Source organism: Sphaerodactylus townsendi, linkage group LG13, assembly GCF_021028975.2.
Source record: "Sphaerodactylus townsendi isolate TG3544 linkage group LG13, MPM_Stown_v2.3, whole genome shotgun sequence".
NCBI classification, from domain to species: Eukaryota; Metazoa; Chordata; class Lepidosauria; order Squamata; family Sphaerodactylidae; genus Sphaerodactylus; species Sphaerodactylus townsendi.
In genome coordinates, this window is record NC_059437.1 from 30401357 (window position 1) to 30422294 (window position 20938).

General features: G+C 41.5%; 1 protein-coding gene across 6 annotated transcripts in view; it reads left to right on the forward strand.

The window, feature by feature from the left end:
- Positions 1–20938, forward strand: part of MBNL3 (muscleblind like splicing regulator 3) — a 117855-nt gene that overhangs the window by 34490 nt on the left and 62427 nt on the right. For 5 of the 6 annotated variants that reach the window (XM_048514764.1, XM_048514766.1, XM_048514767.1 and 2 more), the window contains exon 2: positions 2494–3593. The exons of the other annotated variant lie outside the window; for it this stretch is intronic. In XM_048514764.1, the coding sequence (XP_048370721.1) occupies positions 3420–3593 (174 nt within the window). In that variant the 5' untranslated portion in view covers positions 2494–3419. The remainder of the gene's footprint in view (positions 1–2493; positions 3594–20938) is intronic. 6 annotated transcript variants of the gene reach the window in all.

Sequence of the window (20938 nt, forward strand, 5' to 3'; positions counted from 1 at the left end):
GCAGACCCCTGCTCTATGGCATGGTTAAGAATTAGACATACAATAATTAGAATATGTTTATCAAAGATTTAAACACATTTCATATGCAGAATTAAGGTCATGTGCCGCTACTAGTTGTTCTCCAATATTATTTGGGTTGCCTTATCCCAACCCATTTAAAGCTGCAGACTATTTAAATAATCTAACTATCAATTGCTAGAGGAACTTGTTTTCCAGGGCGAGATAAAATTTTCTGGAATCATAAGTGTTGCATGGTCGGCTGAAGGGAATTCCCTTTGAACACAGGTTATGTACATGTATTAATAATGATATTGAAATGGTGTTACATATCTTGCTTAAATGTCCTTGGTATAATCCTCCTTGTCAGAAATTGATACTGCCTTGGACAAACGAAAGATCTTTATGTTCTGAACTGCTCTTAGTAAAATATCTCTTGAAGGATAGAGTTTTTAAATTAATCTTAGCTGTGGCAAAATTCCTATATGAAGCATTAAGAATTAGATCTGCTAAGTTAATGAAGATATGAATTTATAGTTTTAGCTTATTAATGTAATGTTTTACTTTGCTTATTTCAATTTTATACTGTATGGAAACAATTTTATAGTCTTTGTTAATCAATTTTATTCCTATTTAACTCTTTTGGAAATGAGTCTTTGGACTGTAATAAAAGTTGTTGATACGTGATGTTCAGCTGAGTAAAAAGTCAGCTAGCTGAGTTTGATGGGCTTCTGAGTTAGCTTCATCTGATGCATTCAGTTATTTTTCATTCTGAAAGCAATTCTGAACGTTATTCTGCAGGCAAAGACATGAATCTGTGATATAACTAGAATCTAGATCACTGAGGTTCAGCATTCCATACAGAGGTCATAAGGTGTTACAGTAATATTGTCACTGTAATACTGTCATGCCACTGTAATATTCTTCACCATATTCTAAGCATTTGCTGTAGATCTTTGGTGAACAACTAATTTTGTCCAGGTTCTGAAGTCCAAAGGATAGCCTTCTGGGCCCATTTTCTGGGCACAGCTGACAAGACTGTCTTATTTCTGTCATATCCCCCCCGCCCCGCCCCCCAATTCTAAAGGAGGCCTCTGGTAGTAAATCATACCATAAATCTCTTTCACAAACCATGGCATCCCCATTCATCTCATTAACTGTCCATACCTTTTTTTTGCAATCTCACAAGACCTGTATTAAAACAATTTTTGTGATGGTTGACAAGTATTGTCCCATTTTTAGAGCAGACACTGCTTCCTCATCAACAGTTTGAGAGTGCTTTGCTCGTCTTCTCTAATTCTGTCTTTGCCAGAGGAACTCTTTGATTGAGCTAATAGAACTGGTCAGAAATGCCAGTAATTGGGAGATGCTACAAAATACAGCTGTTATTTTTTTTAAAAAGAAAAGGAATCTTCCTCCTGTTTTACTAGCAACCTTCTCTGTTGACTTTGTCAAGACAAGAAACTCTCTCCAGCAAAACCTTGTGACTACAGTTCTCCTGCGTGAATTATTCTTAGCAGCCAGTGGGTTAAACATAATTCATGACGGGCATGTAGCAGTTAATGGGTGAGACAGAGAGCTGAGCCTGTGGCAGTTCCTTTTGCTTGAGTTCTTTGTACATGAAACAGGCAATATCTAGGCTTCCATTTGCTAACCCTCGCTTGATAGGGGGGAAGAAATCTTCCGCCCTCTAGACCCAAATGTATACAAACACTTCTTCCCTCCCAGGATTTATAGTACATTGAAAAGAACAGAGGGGGAGTTAATTTAGCCTTTGTCTGCTGAGGCCAAGGTTCCCCACCCAGTTTTCTGCCGTGCTGCATTCTGATCATGGCACGCTGCCACCAGCCGTTCCAGGTTACAAGAGGGTGCGATAGAGCGGCTTGTGTGGGGAAAGTGGGGGCAAGAACGGTAGTTCCCTCTCGCGCCCTAACCTTGCCAGTGAAAGAGTTTCATGGTTCTGAGGGATTTGTGGCATAAGGTAAGCGATGTGCCACATTTTCCCGGTGCCAGTTGCATGCTCAGAAAGGCGTCTGTGCTGGTTTCTTCTTGTTTAAAACCCGGAGACACATCATGGATGCACCAGAGGCCGTCCGTCGTGACGCCAGGCGGAGGCATTTTCTGTGCAGTGGGCGCTGAAAAGAAAGAAAGAGAGAAAGCGAGGGAGAATGTCTGCCAGAATTAGATCAATATGAAACAATCTTTGTTATTGGATGGCTGCCCAGACTTTCTGCTGCAACGGTAAATGTAATTGGTTGCTTCCTCCTACCATGCGCAACTCCATGTAGGAAATGCCCTTCTTTTCTCTCTCTTTCTTTCTCTCTTTTAATATATATATATATGTATATCTACAATGGCTGACTTGAGTACACTGCACTGTCAGTATCTGGAGATTTCTTGTTAAAATGAATTTCTGGTTTCTTCTCCGAGCAAAAGCTGGAAGCCAGGGGTGGAGACTGCTTTGGCTTAGCTGATTCTGTTTCTTCTTTCCTGCAGGTTGCTGAAAAGTGCCTTCCTTGAAGCCGCCACCACCGCTGCTTGGATTTCTGTCTAGGGCTTTGCCTCGCTTGCTTTTTAAAATATATATCTGTATACATATATATTCACTCCCCCAACTTTTTTAAAAAAAATTTGGCATTTGCTTACAGTTGACATCCTAACAGCAACTCATCCGTCTGGAGTTGGTTGGTTTATTTTTTTCCCTTCCCCTTATTCGCTCAATATTCTCAGCCATCGCCTCCTCCCTCCTGATTATGTAGCAAACAAATTTTACAAGAAAAAGGAAATCCTTCCTCTTGTTTGAACACTGGCAACTCCATCAGTTTGTAGAAGCAAGAAGGACTCAGAACTTTCAGAGTTCTTCCCCCTCCAACCACAGGATCATCCCACAACTGCAGCATTGCCAACAGCTTTTTTGTTTGTTTGTTTGTTTTGGGTGAAAATAACTGAAACCAGTAACTGGAGAGCACAGAATCCCTTGGAAAGTCTGCCAGTTATTTTGAATTAATAATTTCGGCAGTGGCACAAAATATTATATACATATATATATATATATATATAAATATATATATACACACACACATATATATATATAACATTTCTATTTTAACTTCAACAATTGCACTTTTAGGAGCTGGCCTCTAATTTAATTTTTCAGTTAATTCTGATGAGATTTCTATTTTATGATTGGCTTTATGTTAATCCTTGTTTTCAACAAACACAGTTTAAGTTTAATGGAAACCTAAGTGCTGAGAAGAGAAATTTTACCAAAGCAACAAGTTAGTTATTTCTTCACTTTTTAAAAAGCTTTTTTTAAAACCCTTTTTCCCCTTTAAAATCATCAGCACTGCTCTCCTAAAGAAGGGCGCAGTTGCTTGCATTTTCATTTTTCTCTTTTTTTGGAGTGTGTGCTTTTTAAAAATATGGCTATGAACGTTTCTTTGGTTCGTGATACAAAATGGCTGACCTTAGAAGTATGTCGAGAATTTCAGAGAGGTACTTGTTCTCGGTCTGACACAGAGTGCAAGTTTGCTCACCCGTCACGGAGTTGCCATGTGGAAAATGGACGAGTTATCGCCTGCTTTGACTCCCTCAAGGTAAGGCTTGCCTTAACACTTGTCTTGCTGGATCTTATGTCTTTGACTCTGCATTGAGACTGCATTTCTTGCTTCACCAGACATTTGGTTTATTTATCAAACTGAAGTACAGGAAAAAATTTCCTTTGCCAGCATACAGCTGCCTCCAGAGAGTGACATTGGAGACCATAGCTCTGTGGTACAGCATGTGCTTTGCATGCAAAAGGTCTTGGCATCTCTATTCAGAAGGATTTCTGGGAGCAAGAATTGCAAAGACCACTGTCTGACACTTTTCAGAACTTCTGCTAATCAGAGTGGTTAGCATTGGGGGCTAACTGGACCAGTGGACTGACTGAGTAGAAGAAGAGCTCATAGGTAGTGAAAATGTGAGAGAGAAGAGGTGATATGTCTGCCGTAGCACACAGTGATTAAGAGAATGTCCAGTTTGCTTTGCATAAATTGTAAAGTAATCCCTTTTCAAGATCCCAAGGCAAAGAGACAGTAGCTTTCCTGAAGTTGCTTAATCTGTATGTGGCTGTGACAAAACTTGAACTAGAACTCTGTGGGCTCTTCAGAGAATTTGTGGAAGGCTGAAACACTGAAGTGATCTATCTGCTGTGTTTGTATTTTGCCCAAAGTGCTCAGAGTGGTATACACAGGGGCTGTCCTGTTTTTATTCTTCCAGTTATCCTGTGAAGATGGCAAGGCTGAGAGAGTGTGACCAACTTGAGGTCACCTAGTTTGGTTGCTTCATGGATTTGAACCCAGTTCTTTCTGAATCAGTTCTGACCTCTGACCTTCACTGACTATATTGAGTCCTTTGTGGGTTTAAATCTGTACCTTCTCAAATGTGCTTGGGGGTCAGAGTGTGTAGTGTATTCTTTGCCCAGCCAATTTAATGCTGGGTGTCACAAAGAAACCTAGATGTCCTTATACTTCTCTATATTGGGTGACTTTGAGCAATTTTGCAGATATGTTAGGCAATATTACTGTGATCCTCCTTTCTACTCCAGATTTGAATGTGATAGGGGATTCTTTTGTTAGGGCATGTGGCACTCCAGACTGGCAGTGGACAGGATACTATGTCTCGGGCCACCATAGGTCATAATTTCAGCTGTTACAGGCTGTTTGACAATGGTGGATTCTGCACAGCAAATGTATAGTAGGTTGCAGTTGTTATAAAAGAACCCGGTTTCCTTTTTCCTATTCACATGCATGCTGCTCAGGCAGCAATTGGAGCCCATGGAAATAATCCGGGTTCTTTCACGCCTTCGTACGGAGATGCTTCTCTCTCTTTTTATTTCCTGCAGCACATGCATAACTTCGCAGGCATACAGAAATGAACCCCTGCAGCCATGCTGATTGTCCCACAATATGATCAGCTGCACCTGTATAGCTGTGCATGTGCAACATGCAAAAGAAAAGAAAAGGGGACCTCCCTTCAACTGCATGACATTAATGACAGTTGGGTGCTGTGTGGTTTCCGGGCTGTATGGCCGTGTTCTAGCAGCATTCTCTCCTAACACGGCCATACAGCCCGGAAACCACACAGCACCCAAGTGATTCCGGCCGTGAAAGCCTTCGACAATACAGTAATGACAGTGTTGCTTTAGATTGGACATACTCTTGCTCCCATGGGGAGAAAACATGCTTGGGGGACTTTGTACCCTCAGAGAATCTGCCCACAGACTGCTGGGTGACTTGCAAAGAATGGCAGGCGGGCAGATTCTCCCAGATGGCAAGTGGCGTGGAACTTATAGTGAACACCTGGAAGGGAGAGAAATAATGTGCCTCCTACCTGGCCATTCTCCGGGAGTGACTCCAATCTGGGATTTTGCAAAAGGACTGCTGGCTTAGCGATTTTCAAAAATCCAAAGTTGAGGGAAATAAAACGGGGCAAACTTGTTTTGGGGATGGGACCTGCGTGAAGTCCCCCCCCCCCCCAAAAAAAAAAAAGGTTTGCATTGCACCTTACACCATTATATTTGCTCTGTGCGGAATCCACCATAGTTTCCTTCAATTTTCAGTCTCTTCCAGTTGAGGTCAGGATACATGGCCCAGTCTCTCCAAGGCAAGGTGAATAGTCCAGCTATTCCTTAAGTGGAATTCTCCTCCTTTTCCCATCCCAAATCACTTCAATCCTTTTACTGTTCTTGAGTTAGAACATTTCTTTTTAATGAAAGTTTACCATCTTCTTACAAGCTGCTTGTAAGAGTTTCTATTCCTGTTCTCTCTCCCCCCCCCTCCCGCCCTCCACTGAGAACAATCCTTTATTTTCTGTAATATTTAATAGTTTGGGGTGTTCGTTGCATGTATCTGTGTTCTTGTTCAGATTGGATTATTCCCCCCAACAAGAAAAATTCTTAGAAATAAAATGTTATGTGGAAAGAAATGGGAAGTTTACCAGAAAGACTTGGGAAGACCTCCTTCAGCCCTCCATAAATCAGTTCCTCCTAATTTTGCTTGTCGGATTTCTTGACAGTATTTGACTGGCCTTGAAAAAGAGAACTCATTGTGCAGTTAATAAGGAAAACTGTGTACCTAGGCACAGTTTAAAAGTTTTGTCTCCTACTGGCCTCACCAGAAGTAAATGAAGTAGGACTTGAAACTGACTTCCAAGAGATGGGGAGAAAAAATAGCAGCCGGAGAGGATCATGGAGAGTGTTTACAGATAGTGTTTCACAATCAACATCCAGCCTTTCTGAGAAGCATCAAAGTGGTTTCCTTCAACTCTTCTTTCTAGAGGATTCTTTCTTTCTTGAGGATTCCACATCAGAACAGGGAGTGTCTTGCCTGAGGAAGACTGTAAGGGCAGCCGTGCTCACATGTAATCCTGAACTCCGGCCATGAGGGGAATAGGGACCTATGTGATAAAAGTCTTCAGTCCCTGAGAATCAGTTGGTATATATTGTCTGAGACACTAGAGAGAGAATCAAGGTCTAGATGAAGTTGTAGCTTTCATCCCTAAGGGGAAATGAAAAAGAAATGAAGAGGTCAGAAAATCTAGTAGCTGAAACCAGCAAATCATTGTTTGAGTTTAGGAAAACAACTTAACTATGACTGTAGGACAGACTTTTGGTGATGGTAGAACTTGGTCAAAATCAAGGGAGCCTTTTAAAAGAATTCAGTCACTCTTGCTAGCATACCTGGAATTTGAGCAGGGATACACCTTGGGGCTGTCTTAGTAGAAAGGATACTGAGGTAGGCAGCTGTACAACTGAAATAGGAATGAAAGAGCTAGGCTGTTTGCCAGCTGTCATTCAAGTATGGCTGGTTTTTCCAGAAGTAGACACAGCTTTATTGATTTTCAGGTGGAAAACCTTTGAACGCTTAAGAAACATGCTAGCTTTACTCAGTTTTGCTGCCTGTATTTTGCTGTCTATGCTTGCTAGGAGAGAATTGCAGTGTAGAGAGATTATGTGCATGGCCAAACCCTGGTTGATCCTGTAATCAGGAATGTAGCTCTAGGAAACTCTACAGGATGCAGAATTTATTTAAATTTAAGTTGCATAAATACATAAGCTGATTAAATCAGACGAATTTGGCTAGGTTTGGTTAGAACTGCCAGTATTCGGTTTTGTGAGAAGGGGTGTGCATGAGACAAAAGTAATTGCCTGGATGATTTTTACTGTTCCTTTAACACAAATTTTATATTATATTTTTAGATGGTTAGTTTGGATTGGATTGTTAAAGTTGACTGGATAGCAGAAATAGCTTTCCCCTCAGAGCTAAAGAATACAATCGGCTGAGAAGTTCTCCTACGCAAGCCATATTGATTGATTAATTAATTAGCATATTTATATCCGACTGCCTTCCCAATCAACGGGACTCAAAGCAACTTACATAAATTTAAAAGCGAACACATTAAGTCAGTAAAAAATAGAGGGAACCAAACTGCAACCTACCTAAAGCACAGTGAAAAGGGTCTACTTGACAGAGCCTGTGAAACAATAATTTTGCACAGAGAAAAATGGATCCAAAAGCAGATGCAGCAATTAAAAATACTGTAGGGTTTTTTTTTCAAATAATACAATTAGAAACCAATGTAGCTAATTAAAATAGATTTTTAAAAATATTATGTCCAGGTATATTCCTGGCCTCTGTCTGTCTACTCTGTCACCATGCTAATGACGTTTTGATAGTTGGAAGAAGGGCAAGCTAGAGAAACATCCAGGTTTCATGGAAGGATGCTTGGCTGCTGCCTCTTCTCCTTTTGGGAAGGAGCAAAGAAACCAATAGAACAGGACCACTGTTTAGACTTTTGCAGAAGAAGCAGTCTGTGTCCTGATTTGCTTTTGTTTTTGGAAGAATTCTTAAGCCTGGCTTGTGCAGGGAAAGGGCGGGGTAGAAACCTAATATAAAAATAAGCAAATTATCTGAAATTGACAGCCCCCTAGGAATGTTGGCATATATGCCAGTTAAGGTACCAGCTTTTAGCCTGAAATAGCTGTCCCTCTGCTTTGTGTGTGTGGTTTCTCTGGAGGTGGTTGTTCAAAAGACAGCCAGCATAGTGCAGTGTTTTATCTGAAGCACCAGGCACCATTCCCCATTCTTTCTCTTTCTTTTGCTGGGTGACCCTGGGCCAGTCACAGTTCTCTCAGATTGGTGTTTGGAATATGCTGCCACAGGAGGTGGTGATGGCCACTAACCTGGATAGCTTGAAAAGGGGCTTGGACAGAGCTATGGAGGAGAAGTCGATCTATGGCTACCAATCTTGATCCTCCTTGATCTGAGATTGCCAGTGCTTTAGCAGACCAGGTGCTCGGGAGCAGCAGAAGGCCATTGCTTCACATCCTGCACGTGAGCTCCCAAAGGCATCTGGTGGGCCACTGCGAGTAGCAGAGTGCTGGACTAGATGAACTCTGGTCTGATCCAGCTGGCTGTTTCTTAAGTTCTTAACTCTCTTAGCCCATTCTGAAGCAGGAAGTAGCAAACCTCTCTTGCCTTGAAAATCGTATGGGGTCCCCATAAGTCAGCTGTGACTTGCAAACATACACACGCTCAAAAGCTACAGGAGCTAGATAACCCTATAGTTTTGATCTCAGTAGTAGTAGTAAATTTATTGTCTTGGCTGTTGGCCTTCACAGTCTCCTTATACACAACATAAAAAGATTCAACACACACAAAAGCACCCCATATACCAATAAAACTGGAACAAACTAATTAGCACTAATACAAATATCCCTGTCAAATAATAAAATGCATCATCACTCGATTGGAAATGTATGGATCGCCATCGGATAGCAGACAAATTAGTTTCCCAGTTTTGTTTTCATTAAGAGGAATTCAATAGCTTCTTGAACTATAGTCATTTTGTCGCTGTTAAAAATGTTTGTTTAGTTTTGTTTTGCTGTGTCCTTGAAGGCTGTGAACCATGGCAAACAGAAGCACAAATATTGTGGACAAGAATATTTAATGTTTGCATTGCTTTTATAACACATCAGTGAAATGTTTTGTGTAAGAATCCATTTTGAGTCCGGTAAGGGTCGCATCCAACATAGTGACCAGACTAATTTTTTGATCCCAGAACATATCAGTTTTCTTGCACACTGTTTTCTTTCTTGGAAACTGTTCAACCCAACTCACTGAAGAGGACTGACAAAAACAGCGTTAGGGAGATTTTGTTCTTATTTTTGAATTTTGCTTGCAGAGGGGCATTTGGGGTCTTCATCACCCAGCACATTTGAAGTCTGGTTTTTTTGGCATGGAAATCTTCAGGAAGGGGGGGATTATGGGATGCTTGTTGCTTGTGATGGATGCCTGATTGCACTCGCCATCTGATGGGAAAAGCAAACAGCTGCCCAGAAATCTCTGTGTCTAAGCGAAAACCCAGTGGCAATTATGACACTGCAACCCTCCGTCATGTTTCCGATCATGTTTCAACCTGGTAGAGCTATGCAATTAAGGTGAATGAACTGACAGTGATCCTTAAAAGCGCACACAGCAAATGGGAGGAAAAATACTAGTTCCACAGGATGGTTTTTAATTGTAGTGAGTCTCCACCTTTCTAGATCAGTATTTCCCAGAGTTGTGGTAGCTGATGGATGTTTCCCTCCCCTCTTTTGCACTAGAAGTAGAAGCACATTTCACATTTGCACCTCCCAAAAAAGCATACTTTGGAGTACGAAAGAGCACACATTCAGAAGCGCTGTATGTGCATTTGCACGAATTTTTGCTGCGTATAACAGCAGTATTTGTATGGAGTATGGGGAATGTGCCATGTTCCTGACAACAACCTTGTAAAGTATGCTACCTCAAGTTTGTTTGGATGGATGCAAGCCCGCAGCAGAAATATATCAAGGCAGCTTTCTCTGAGGTTATGTATGTTGTGTGTCTGTCAGGAGTGACTGTATCACAAATACTCCTGATGCAAAGATGTTCCCACTTACCAGTCTCTTGGAAGGAGAGAGATGAATGCAAAGTTTCAGACATCTCTGTATGAGTGGATATTTTGGGCTTCTAGCAAGCTTTGCATTATTTAATTACTGTACCTCTTGCAGGGTACCAAGTGCTAACTGCTACTTTGGGTAAAGTTGGGGAGAAATCTCTGTGCCCATTTTTGGTGTGTACATCCTCATTATTATCTCAGTGGAAAAAGCCACTAGTAGCCATTAATGAATGTTAATAGCTCTTAGGAAAGAGATCAAATGTTCAGGCATGCCAAACAGTTCGTTTTAACTGGCATACATATTTGTTAAGAGACTGAACTGTGAACTGGTTGCCAATTTTAAATTTTGTATTAGTCCTGAACTCATTGTGTAGCTTTAGAAGAGCTGCTTTATCTCAGCACAAGACAGTGTCTGGATGATGCTAATGCTGGCTAGCTTTTACAGGGCTGTTGTAAGACTTACTGTGATCATATGTGTGTGATGCTCTGGAACACTGAAAGCCTTATTTGAATTCTAAGCACATCCAGCCCTGAATGTGACAGAATTAAGTATGGCAATGCTCTTTACCTTTCTCTGTGGCATGTCCATGTTTTGATAGTCTACCATTTTGCACAGTTCTTATGATCTTAGAGCATCAGCTTGCTGTGTAAGAGCTGAATTGAGAGAGTTCTATCTGTCACATTTACAAGGAACTTGGAGTGGTACACGTGGTTCTTTTTTTTTTTTAATTTTTTATTGTATCATTTGAATTTTACAATTTATGATAATAATTTCTTTCTTCATACATTTTCAAAACAATACATTTTCCCCCTTTTCTCCCACCCCCCATTGCTTCTTCTTAGTTTTTTCACACAAACAGCAGTAAGTTCATTCTTTGTAGCCTCTTCTCCCATTTTTCTTCGATGACTCGAACTTCTTTCATCCAGTCCACGTATATTATCCATATTTTCAAAATTTCATTCTGTTTGTCTTGCCACGTCTTATTTTTGGTTAGTATATCGAAAATATCCAATGTCACTTGTTCCCAAATATATTCTAACCATTTCTGAATTGTCCATTTTTTCTTTTCTTTCCAGCCCAAGGCTATTGTTGCATGGGCTGCTTTAATCATTATTTTGTATATATAACTATATTGTTTTTCCACCCTTCTGTCTTCCATTGGTACACGTGGTTCTTTCCCCTATTTTATTCTCATAATAAACATTGAGAATTATGTCAGGAATAGAGAAGGAGGGAGAGAAGACGCCCCAGTAGCCTGATGTCACCCTGTTAGCTGCATGGCAAAATGAAGATTTGAACCCAGGTTTCCTTGAGCCCAGTCCAACCTCTCACTGATTTAATATCTTACTCTACATATTTTTTGACAGAGAGACATAGAAAAGTCTCTATTGCAAGAGCTCAGAGCTAAAAGTAGCCCTTCCAGAAGATGACGTTCAGTGTCTCCTAGTATGTTTCCTGGTGTCCATGTTTCTTGAGTCTTGGGGATGAAATCTAGAGGGTCTGAATGGAACAGAAGAAAACGTTGGACCAATCCCTACTAGCTACCTAGCTAGCATGGCTTTGAGAGTTCTCCTTGGGCAGGTGCCTCGGCTCTTGTGAATCCTTGCTTGGCCGTGGACACAGATTTACTAACATCTGTTGTCTTAGAAATGTGTGTCTGAGGGCATGCACACAAAGAACTGAAACCAAATAGCATGTCGTCTTCTTCAAAGCACACTGCTGATTCTGGCTTTCCTCCATATAATCAGTGCAGTGGGTTCTGTAGAACCCATGTGGCATCTCCTTTGTAACTATGCCCAAACAGGCATAATTCCCACTGTGTGGAGCTACTCAATTATCATCCCTATCTATAAGAAGGGTGACCCTAACAGTCCATCTAATTATAGACCAATCAGTCTTCTCTCGGTCTTGGGAAAACTTTATGCCAAATACCTGCTTGGGAAATTAACTGATTGGATTGTTGATAAAAATGTCATAGGGAAGGAACAAATTGGATTCCAAAGGGGTAAGTCAACCCTCGACCACTGCCTGGTGTTAAGTTGCTTGATAACTAAATATAAGAGGAAAAAGAGCCCCTTGTATGCAGCCTTTATCGATATCCGGGGCGCATTTGATTCTGTTAATAGAGAGATTCTCTGGAAGAAACTCAGCAGCCAAGGTGTAGAGCCAAGGTTGCTTGAATTAATTAAGATCCTGCACACAAACACCTATTGCCACGTGAGATGTAACATGGAGGGATTGTTAACCCCAAAAATTCAAGTTACTAAAGGGGTAAAACAAGGTTGCGTATTGGCTCCTACACTCTTTAAGCTCTTTATTAACGATCTAGCTTCCACACTAAGTGAGGCCCAAGTACATAGTCCAACTCTGGACTCAACTTCCATACCCCTGCTTCTGTTTGCTGATGACGCAGTTGTACTTTCCCGCTCACGAGTCGGACTAAGGAGAGCTTTAGAGTGTTGTATAGAATACTGCACACTCAACGATTTGCAACTTAACTTAACTTAGATAAATCCAAAATTGTGGTATTTACCCATAAATGGAAAGCCACCAATTGGCGGATAGGCCACAGTAGTTTCGAGCAGGTGCAGTCATATAAATACCTAGGGCTTACCTACCATCATAGGGCCTCCTGGACACTACATAGAAATCGGGCCATCTCCGCCGCTAAATTAAGTGCCTCAGCCATTATACGCTTCCTCTATGGGAAAGGCCGAGGATACATCCCTGCAGCGTTGAGAGCATTTAATGCCAAAGTGAGTCAACAAATCCTTTATGGGATCCCCATCTGGATAGGGGCATGGAGCAGAGAGGTTGAAAGGGTCCAGTCATACTTTCTGTATAAAATCCTTGGCTTGCCCCATTCTATTCCCTGTGCTTAGAAACAGGCCAGCATCGGCTGGAAACTCTGGCCTGGTGCCGTACATTCAAGTTTTGGGCCAGGATTTGTTTTAATCGAGATGAACTGGACTATACATCCCAGGGACGCTCCATCCTCCACACAACCCAGTGGTGGGTTAAAATCGAGCCAAACTTAATGAGTTGGGCATTTCCTTGGAGGACCTGCTAATGCTAACAGAGCAGGAGGTCTATGGGGCTATCAAGAAGAGACTTTTTGACAGAGAGTTTCAACAGATGCTAGAGGAAGCTAATAAAACCTGTTCCCCGATCTCTCTGGGAATACCTATGGATAGACTAATTGCAGCCCAGTACCTTTATCTCCTGGTTGAGGCCCGGTGGCGTAGAGCAATCACCTTAGCTAGGTGTAATGCCCTGCCTTCTTCCTTTAGCCTTGGACGCCACCTTGGAATCCCACATAAAGAAAGGAAATGCCCGTGTGGCATGGGTTCTGTGGAAACAGTATCTCATATGCTGTTGGATTGTCCCTTTTATGAGATAGGTAGGAAGAAGCACATAATCCCCTTCCTGCATGGAAGTGAAGGCATTACAGATAAACAGAAGGTTATATATCTTTTAAACAGCCACAACTACGAGCTGTTGGAAGCGGTGGCTAAATTTTTAAATGGTGTTATTTTAACTCGTCAGAAATTGTAAAGTTGTAAAGGCTGTTATTATCTTGCTAAGCTAATCTTAAACAATCTATATGCCATTAAAGGTATTCGAAATCGAATCGAAATCGAATCGAATCGAACTATGCCCTCTTGGATTCAAGTGTCTGTGTAGGCAGTTGACTAGGAACTGACCAACATTTTGTGGAACATCCAGCAACTTCTCATTGGACATGCCCCCTGTGGTAGTGACCATTTTGTGATTGGTCTCACCTGCTGTGGCAGTAATTTCATGGAGGTTTCCTTGGTGGTTTAACTCTTCTAAAATTCTAGTACTGCCTGCAGGATCAACAAAGACAGAGGAATCCTGATGTAACTGATACAACTGTGTCAAACAGGTCTTGCAAAAGGAAGAAATCAAGGAACATAGTGTTGGTTGTGGTGGGTTTTCCGGGCTGTGTGGCCGTGGTCTGGCACATCTTGTTCCTAATGTTTTGCCTGCATCTGTAGCTGGCATCTTCAGAGGTGTATCACAGAGGGAAGTCTGTTACACACTGTGTCCAGATGCCAGCCACAGATGCAGGCAAAACGTTGGGAACAAGGTCCACCAGACCATGGTCACACAGCCCAGAAAACCCACCACAACCAGTTGAATCCAGCTGTGAAAATCTTCAACAGTACATTGAGCATAGTGTTGTTCTTGCATCTGAGGAATTTAAATCTTTGCTCAGCCATGAAACAGCCGCTCTGATATGAAGTGTGCTCTGTCTCTCAATCTTGCATCCCTCACATCATTGCTTTGAAAATAAATTAATACAGAACAGGTGAGCATCTAGTCCTAGATGTTTTTGATGAGCAGAACTATGTATTGTAAGATCTATGGAGCTGCCTGTGAAAATGGTGACTCTGTGCAATTCCCTCATCTCCCATTCTGAAATGTGTAGCACAACCAACCTCATGTTCTGACATCGTTATGTTCAGTATTTTTCTGCCAATGGCAACCAAAGAAGTGGAGCAGGATGACCCGAAACATGCAGCACAAATGTAGTTGGAATGCAAGGCAATTTGTTTTACATAGTATGATACAGGAAGAGGAGAAATCAACACAGGACTGCCGTTTTGCTGGCAGCCCTGAGTTTCTTATAACATGTATCTTTGTTCTCACAAATATCCAGGGGATTTATGAATTGGTGCTCTCTTGAATGAAGATGTAAAAAAAATCTTACCAAGTTGTGGGGGATGGGGGACACAATGTTGGATGCCAGTCATATCATGAACAAGATTGGGTACAAGTCAGATCTGATAGTATTTTTGATTTTCTTGGAGAGGTATTTTTCTATGCATAGATAGCTGGATAGCCTTTCTGTGCAGCCTATATTCTCTTCACATTTGCAGCTGGCCCTTGTTGCTGGAGGGGGTGTTCTGGGGACAAGCTTGCAAACTAAAAAGGGAAAATTACCATCACACTGAGCTAGAAGCGACATGAATATTTCAGGAGCTCTTTGCTGTTACACACGCTATCGCATGCTTTGCACGTAGCATGCATGTTGTGCTTTTTTGCCAACCTGCTCCAATGGGTTTGCCTCCACCACATGGAGGTGGTGTGTCTTTATGCAACTTGGAACGCAAAACGGTGTTTTGATCTGCCTGATGTGATTGTTGGTATAATATCCAGGCGCTGAGAAACTTCTGAAGTTGGAGGACTCAGTCAATCCTTGCTTTAGTGGTAATGCTCATACCGGCGCTCCCTGAGCATCAGGCAGTTTCTCAGACATAGGGACAGCTACAGATCTTTATATCAGGCAGTATCATGGGATTGGACCACTGGTGTCACCTGTTCTTAAGAGCATTCTGGACTACAATGTGATTATGCTGACTTGAATTTCCCAATGTGCTTTTCCAGCCAGTAACCCTGGTAACACAGGGAGCAGATAACCTGTTATTAGTCTGTGGGGTTCTCAGTTGGAGCCCTACAGCTCCTGACATCAGAACAGTTGTGAGCTGAAGTTGAATAACAGTTGTCCTGAAAAATTCCTGTTACAGATCATTGTTTCTTGTATCTGGAGTCACATGTAAAGGAAATCTCTTGTGTACTGCCTGAAATCCTAAGAGAGCTCAAGGATCCTAGTTGGGAAGTTTATGCTTTCTTTAAGATAACTATCAATCCATTAATGATGGTCAAATGCATATTATTTTGTTCTGTAGTTGGAGCATGGGAGAGGATGCTTCCTGAATGCAAACTAACACATTCTCTCTCTCTTATCTGTAAGAAAGACAATAGAGATTCTGTTGGCAGGAGGGATGAGGCTTTCTAAAGCCTGAAATTGTGGTGATGTTCAGAGGAGCATTCAGTTGTAGTCCAGGTACTGCTCATGTTCAGCAATCTTCAGGCAATCTTAATGCCCTAAGAGGCTGTGGCTCAGCCTAGAACACATGAACCCAGTGGTCCAATCCCCTGATATTTCAAATTAAATAAGACTCTAAGTTACCTGAGACTTCAAGTTAAGTCCCTGAAAATCTGCTGCTAGTCAGATAGGCAGTGCTGATCTAGACGGACCAATGGTCTACCACAATATTACGTGACTCATATGTACTATGAACATCAATCAAGTTATGCTCTTCCGCTTTAACCAATAGATACTATCACTGCTGAAAATTTCCTGTCTAGTTCCTGGTATCTATAGTTAGAGCAGTGGTTGTCAACCTTCCTAATGCCCCGACCCTTTAATACAGTTCCTCATGTTGTGGTGACCCCCAACCCTAACATTTATCCATTTTACAGATGGAGAACACTGATGCAGAGAGTCTTAGGTGACCCCTGTGAAAGGGTCGTTTGACCCCCAAAGGGGTCCCGACCCCCAGGTTGATAGCCACTGAGTTAGAGGATCTCAGGAAGTAGGTGTTTGAAAAGTCTTTTCGCTGCCTGAAGTCCTCGGACAGCTCCTGCCAGTGAGAGTAGGCAGTGCTGAGACTGATGGACCAATGTCCTGACGCAGCATAGGACTTCTTCATATGTTCTACTGAATCTGTGTGGGTTTGTTGGTCCTTACTGCTTGTCCAACTCGTGCATATCCAGTATCCTGTTCAATTGCACATTGCAGCAGGTTTGTGGTGATCCAGATTTCTTTCAGAGAAGTTTGTCCTCCATAATTAGTTATCTTGTTGATGAACCCATGACAGAATTTAAAGATACCCCATTAAAGCCAAGAGAAAGGCAAGCTGGTTTTCATTATAATTTAGATTCTCAACGCAGGTATCTTGACTTTTCAGTCTGGATTGTCTTGGACTTGAAGCTGTCTGGATTGCTTGTTGTGAGCACAGGTCAGACATTCCAGTTCCAGAATACTTAGGAATTTTTCAATACCCTGGACTGTGACCCTTCCCTCATCCATTTCACATGCAGTACAATTTGGTATCCAGCAAAGGCACAGCTCTGTCATGTGAGGTTTCAGGACTTCTGTCTTTTCTGATTATCTGATTATCTGTCTGTAAGTACTCTCATAGTTTTGGTCATAGCAGGATGTGGCAAATACAGCATTTTCGAGACGGGTGGGTTTAGCGTTTAAAGCGTGCACTTGGAACACTTAACCTGTCATAGACTCTATCTTGGCTTTTCTTGTGGGGCCTGCTATAGGATGGAAGCTGCTAAATAGCACCATAAAGGGATGGAGTAGGAAGGTGTAATGTAAGAATGCTCAAATTTATGGGTTCGTATATTTAGGTAGCTTTACGACAGCTGAAATTCCAAAACTGCTGTTACCTAGCCTCTGGAAAGATGCTTCTTCAAATGATTTGGTAGAATGTGAAAGTGCTGGGTCTGTTTCAGTTCGAAGATAACTTTAGAATTGAATCTGGTTTAATTCCAAGATCAAATTCATCAATTTTTAGCACAGCAAATTCCATCTGGGACTCATTCATACTTAAGAATGTTTAGCTCATTGTCATCTGGCACTGCACTCTGATTGGTTTGGTAGACATATATCCTTTGACTGGATTAGTTCAGCTTCCAGTTTTATACTTGATGGCTGCTGTTAGGTAGCATTGAGATTGTCATGACTACCTAGTGCTCCCATTGCTTAACCCTGCATCCTGTACAAAGTGCAATTCATAGTAGTGCATTTCATAGCAACAGCATCAACAGGTAGACAGGGAAAAAGAAAGAATACAGAATTCCAGTCTAAGTGAACTCAATTGATTTGTTGTGTGATTGGTGTAAATATTAATTCTGTTTTTGGTATACAGAATGATTATCAATCTCCCTCTTTCACCCAACTTGAGCCTGCTTTTCTGAGAAAGGCAGGCTAAAAATGTATTAAATAAAAAAATTGTGGTTCATAGGTGGTCAACAGCTTTGGGAAATAATACCATTATAAGAAGATCTGTATGCTTTAGAAATTTTCAGGAAGTCTGCATTTTGTACCAGGTGTTTGATTCCTCAAAGATGCATTTTATTCTTATAAAACAAGGAATTTATTAGCTTTGGTTGTCAAGTACACATAGAACCCTGGTTACAAATTAAAATGTGAAATATTTGATAGAAGTACACACACAAGCAAAAGGTTAATTGGTATGATGTGCCGTGTCATTGAATCTCCCCAGCATTCTCTCATTCTCAACCTGTGACCTCTCTCCTATGGCCACATGCCTTCTGATGGTCCAGGTTTTCCATGTTGGCTCTAGCTGCCATTACTTTGCCTGCTATACTGTCAGTCTTTGTTACTGCTTAGTTTTGTGAGGAGGGGTTTATTCTCTCCTCTCCCCTCCCCCAATACTCTCTCTCTCCCCTCCACCACAGTTAATGTTTTATTTTGGTTAGGGAATCAGAATGTTGAGGTTGCAAGCAAGCAACTTGGTTAGGAGGCAGACGGGCTTATAAATATTTTAAATAAATAAACCTAACTGAAATGTTATTTACATTCCTCAGGAGCACTGCTAAGCAGCTTTTCCAATAAAATTTATTGCCCAAGGCACCATAAAATGTGCACAGTGCAACAAAACTAAGAACAGCAAGTCTATTTAGGTAAAATTGTATTGATTTCAAGAAATTATTTTATGCAAAAAGTTGCTGGGTTTTGTACTTGAGTTTTATTCTTTTTGTGAAAAAATTTTTTATCTCGTCTCAAGGAGCTTGGGGCAGTATGCTAGCATCCTTCCATTTTATCCTTACATCAAACTTGTAAGATAGGTTAGGTTGAGAGAGACTGGCTGCAGATCATCCAGTGAGTTTCATGTCTCCCCCAGTCTCATCTAAGGCCCCTTCCGCACACGCAAAATAATGCGTTTTCAAACCACTTTCACAACTGTTTGAAAGTGGATTTTGCCATTCCGCACGGCTTCAAAGAGCACTGAAAGCAGTTTGAAAGTGCATTATTTTGCATGTGCGGAATGAGCCTAACACTTTAAGCACTACTCCACACTGGCTGACTTTAATAATCTACTTACAGGCAAGAAAGTCTGAGAATGCTTTAGGTATGCATATGCTGTGAATCTCCTCAAGATTCAACAGTGCTCTTGTTCCTACTGTGAGATTTAACCAGAAGATCTGACTGGTTTGTTTCTAATAAATATGTGATTTCCCCAACTCTGCAGGTTCAGGCAATGTGGACTCATCCCTTCTGCCTAGTTTTCTTTCTGTTTTTGCTCTGAATCTTCTACAGTGCCCCCCTTCCTATCCCTCATTTCCTCAGCCCTCTACTCTCAGAGGATTTCCTAGGCCTTGCTGCCTCTCTGTGACATCATGACATCCCAGCCAATTGCTGCCAGAGGCTTCACCCACAAATATTAGAGGCTTCACCTTCTAATATTATGATGCAGAATACAGATTTTGTTTCCCTATGATCTAAAACATATTTTCCCTTTTCAACCACCTGAGGCTCTCCTTTTCTTCCCTTTCTTCCCTCTTGAAAACCAAAGGAGCATAAAATATTCAGCATCTGCTTGCTCTTCTGTGCTTCGCCTGTCTTTGTGTAAATTCCCTTTGAGACACACGTCTTCATGGAAGCCTTAAGGGTTGCTGTCATGAAACCGCTCTTTAAAGAAGGTAATGATAAACTCTGAAAATAACAGGTCATGTTGGCTGGTGTGGTGGCGTCCCTTTCTGAACGGCAGCGTTTGCTTGCTTCGATTCCTTGTAGATCTTGCATTGACTAAATACAGCTTTGTTTGTAAAAGGCCCTTTTTATTTGCCTCCCCCAGGCTTGTGGGGGCTTTACAGTGAGGAGAGTTAGCACTGAGCTGCATCAGCCAGAATAGTGACTCCTAAACTTGATTATATTGTGAACTATCGTTCTGATTATTTTGTTTTGGCAGTCAGTTTTTCTACTTTGTAGAGTCTTAATGGACAACCATGTCAGTGACATAGAGCCTTGATGGTCCAAGCAACAGCTACCAACTACCTGGCAACTCTTCTCCCTTGAAGGCAGGAGGACATCTTAAGTGGGTAATTCCCACCTCTTGGTACAGGCAGGAGCAATTTTTTTCTTCCTGTTCCTGTTCCTAGTGGGAGTCACCTTCTCCAGTTCTTTTCCTGCCTAGGAAAGGGAGACAAGAGTTAAAGTAGGCTCTGTATTTTCATCACTTCATTCCTACCCTACTTATCTCTAATCTAATTTATTTTGGCTATTTTCTTCTGATTACTGCTATTCCCTTCATTGGTTTTCGCTTTTCTCCTCAATTTCTCTCATTTGACTTTCTTTTTTGGGCTATCCCTCTCTGAGTCTAGAAGCATTCGATCTAAAATGGTGGGAAGGAACGCCCCGGATTACTTTCTCTCTGAGATGGAATTAGAAGGCCTCCTTACTGTTGCTACAGCCCTGTCCAGGCCCTGTACCTGGCAACTCTTCTTTTTCCTCATGCTAGTTTTGCTGGATGGAGTTCCCAGTCCAGCTCCTTCAGATGTGCAGCAGGTTGGCTAGAAGTTATGATATGAGAAGATCTTGGATTCAAATCTTACCTGTGCACAAGTTTACTTAGGGGATTTCAGGCTGCAGTTCCAATGCCCTCCTTTTGACAATATGGGAATATTATTGTTATTGGGGCAGGAGGCACGATTTAGTAGGATATCTGTCAGTGATTTTCCCTGGTAAAAGACCCTCAACATTTCCCTTTACTTCCTTTACTTTTATGTGCTGGTTCTGGAGACCACCTAAAAGAGAACTGGGTGCCACTGTGATACTGCAACAACTAGGCTACAATAATAGCTGGAGAATAGCATCTTGGGATACATATGGTAAAACCAGTAGTCTGCGCTGGTTTTTAACCACACCCATTTGTTCAGCTTTAATTGTCCAAAATTTCTTATTACAATTATCTGTTCCACATTGCAACTTTCCCCATCGTGGTTTTGATACATCACGGGTTGGCATAAGAAATTAAATGGGAACTTTTGGACATTTTGAGAAAGCCACAGACATCACGCAAGGCCAGCAGACAACACATAAAAAATTTAGAAACTCAGAAATACATGTGT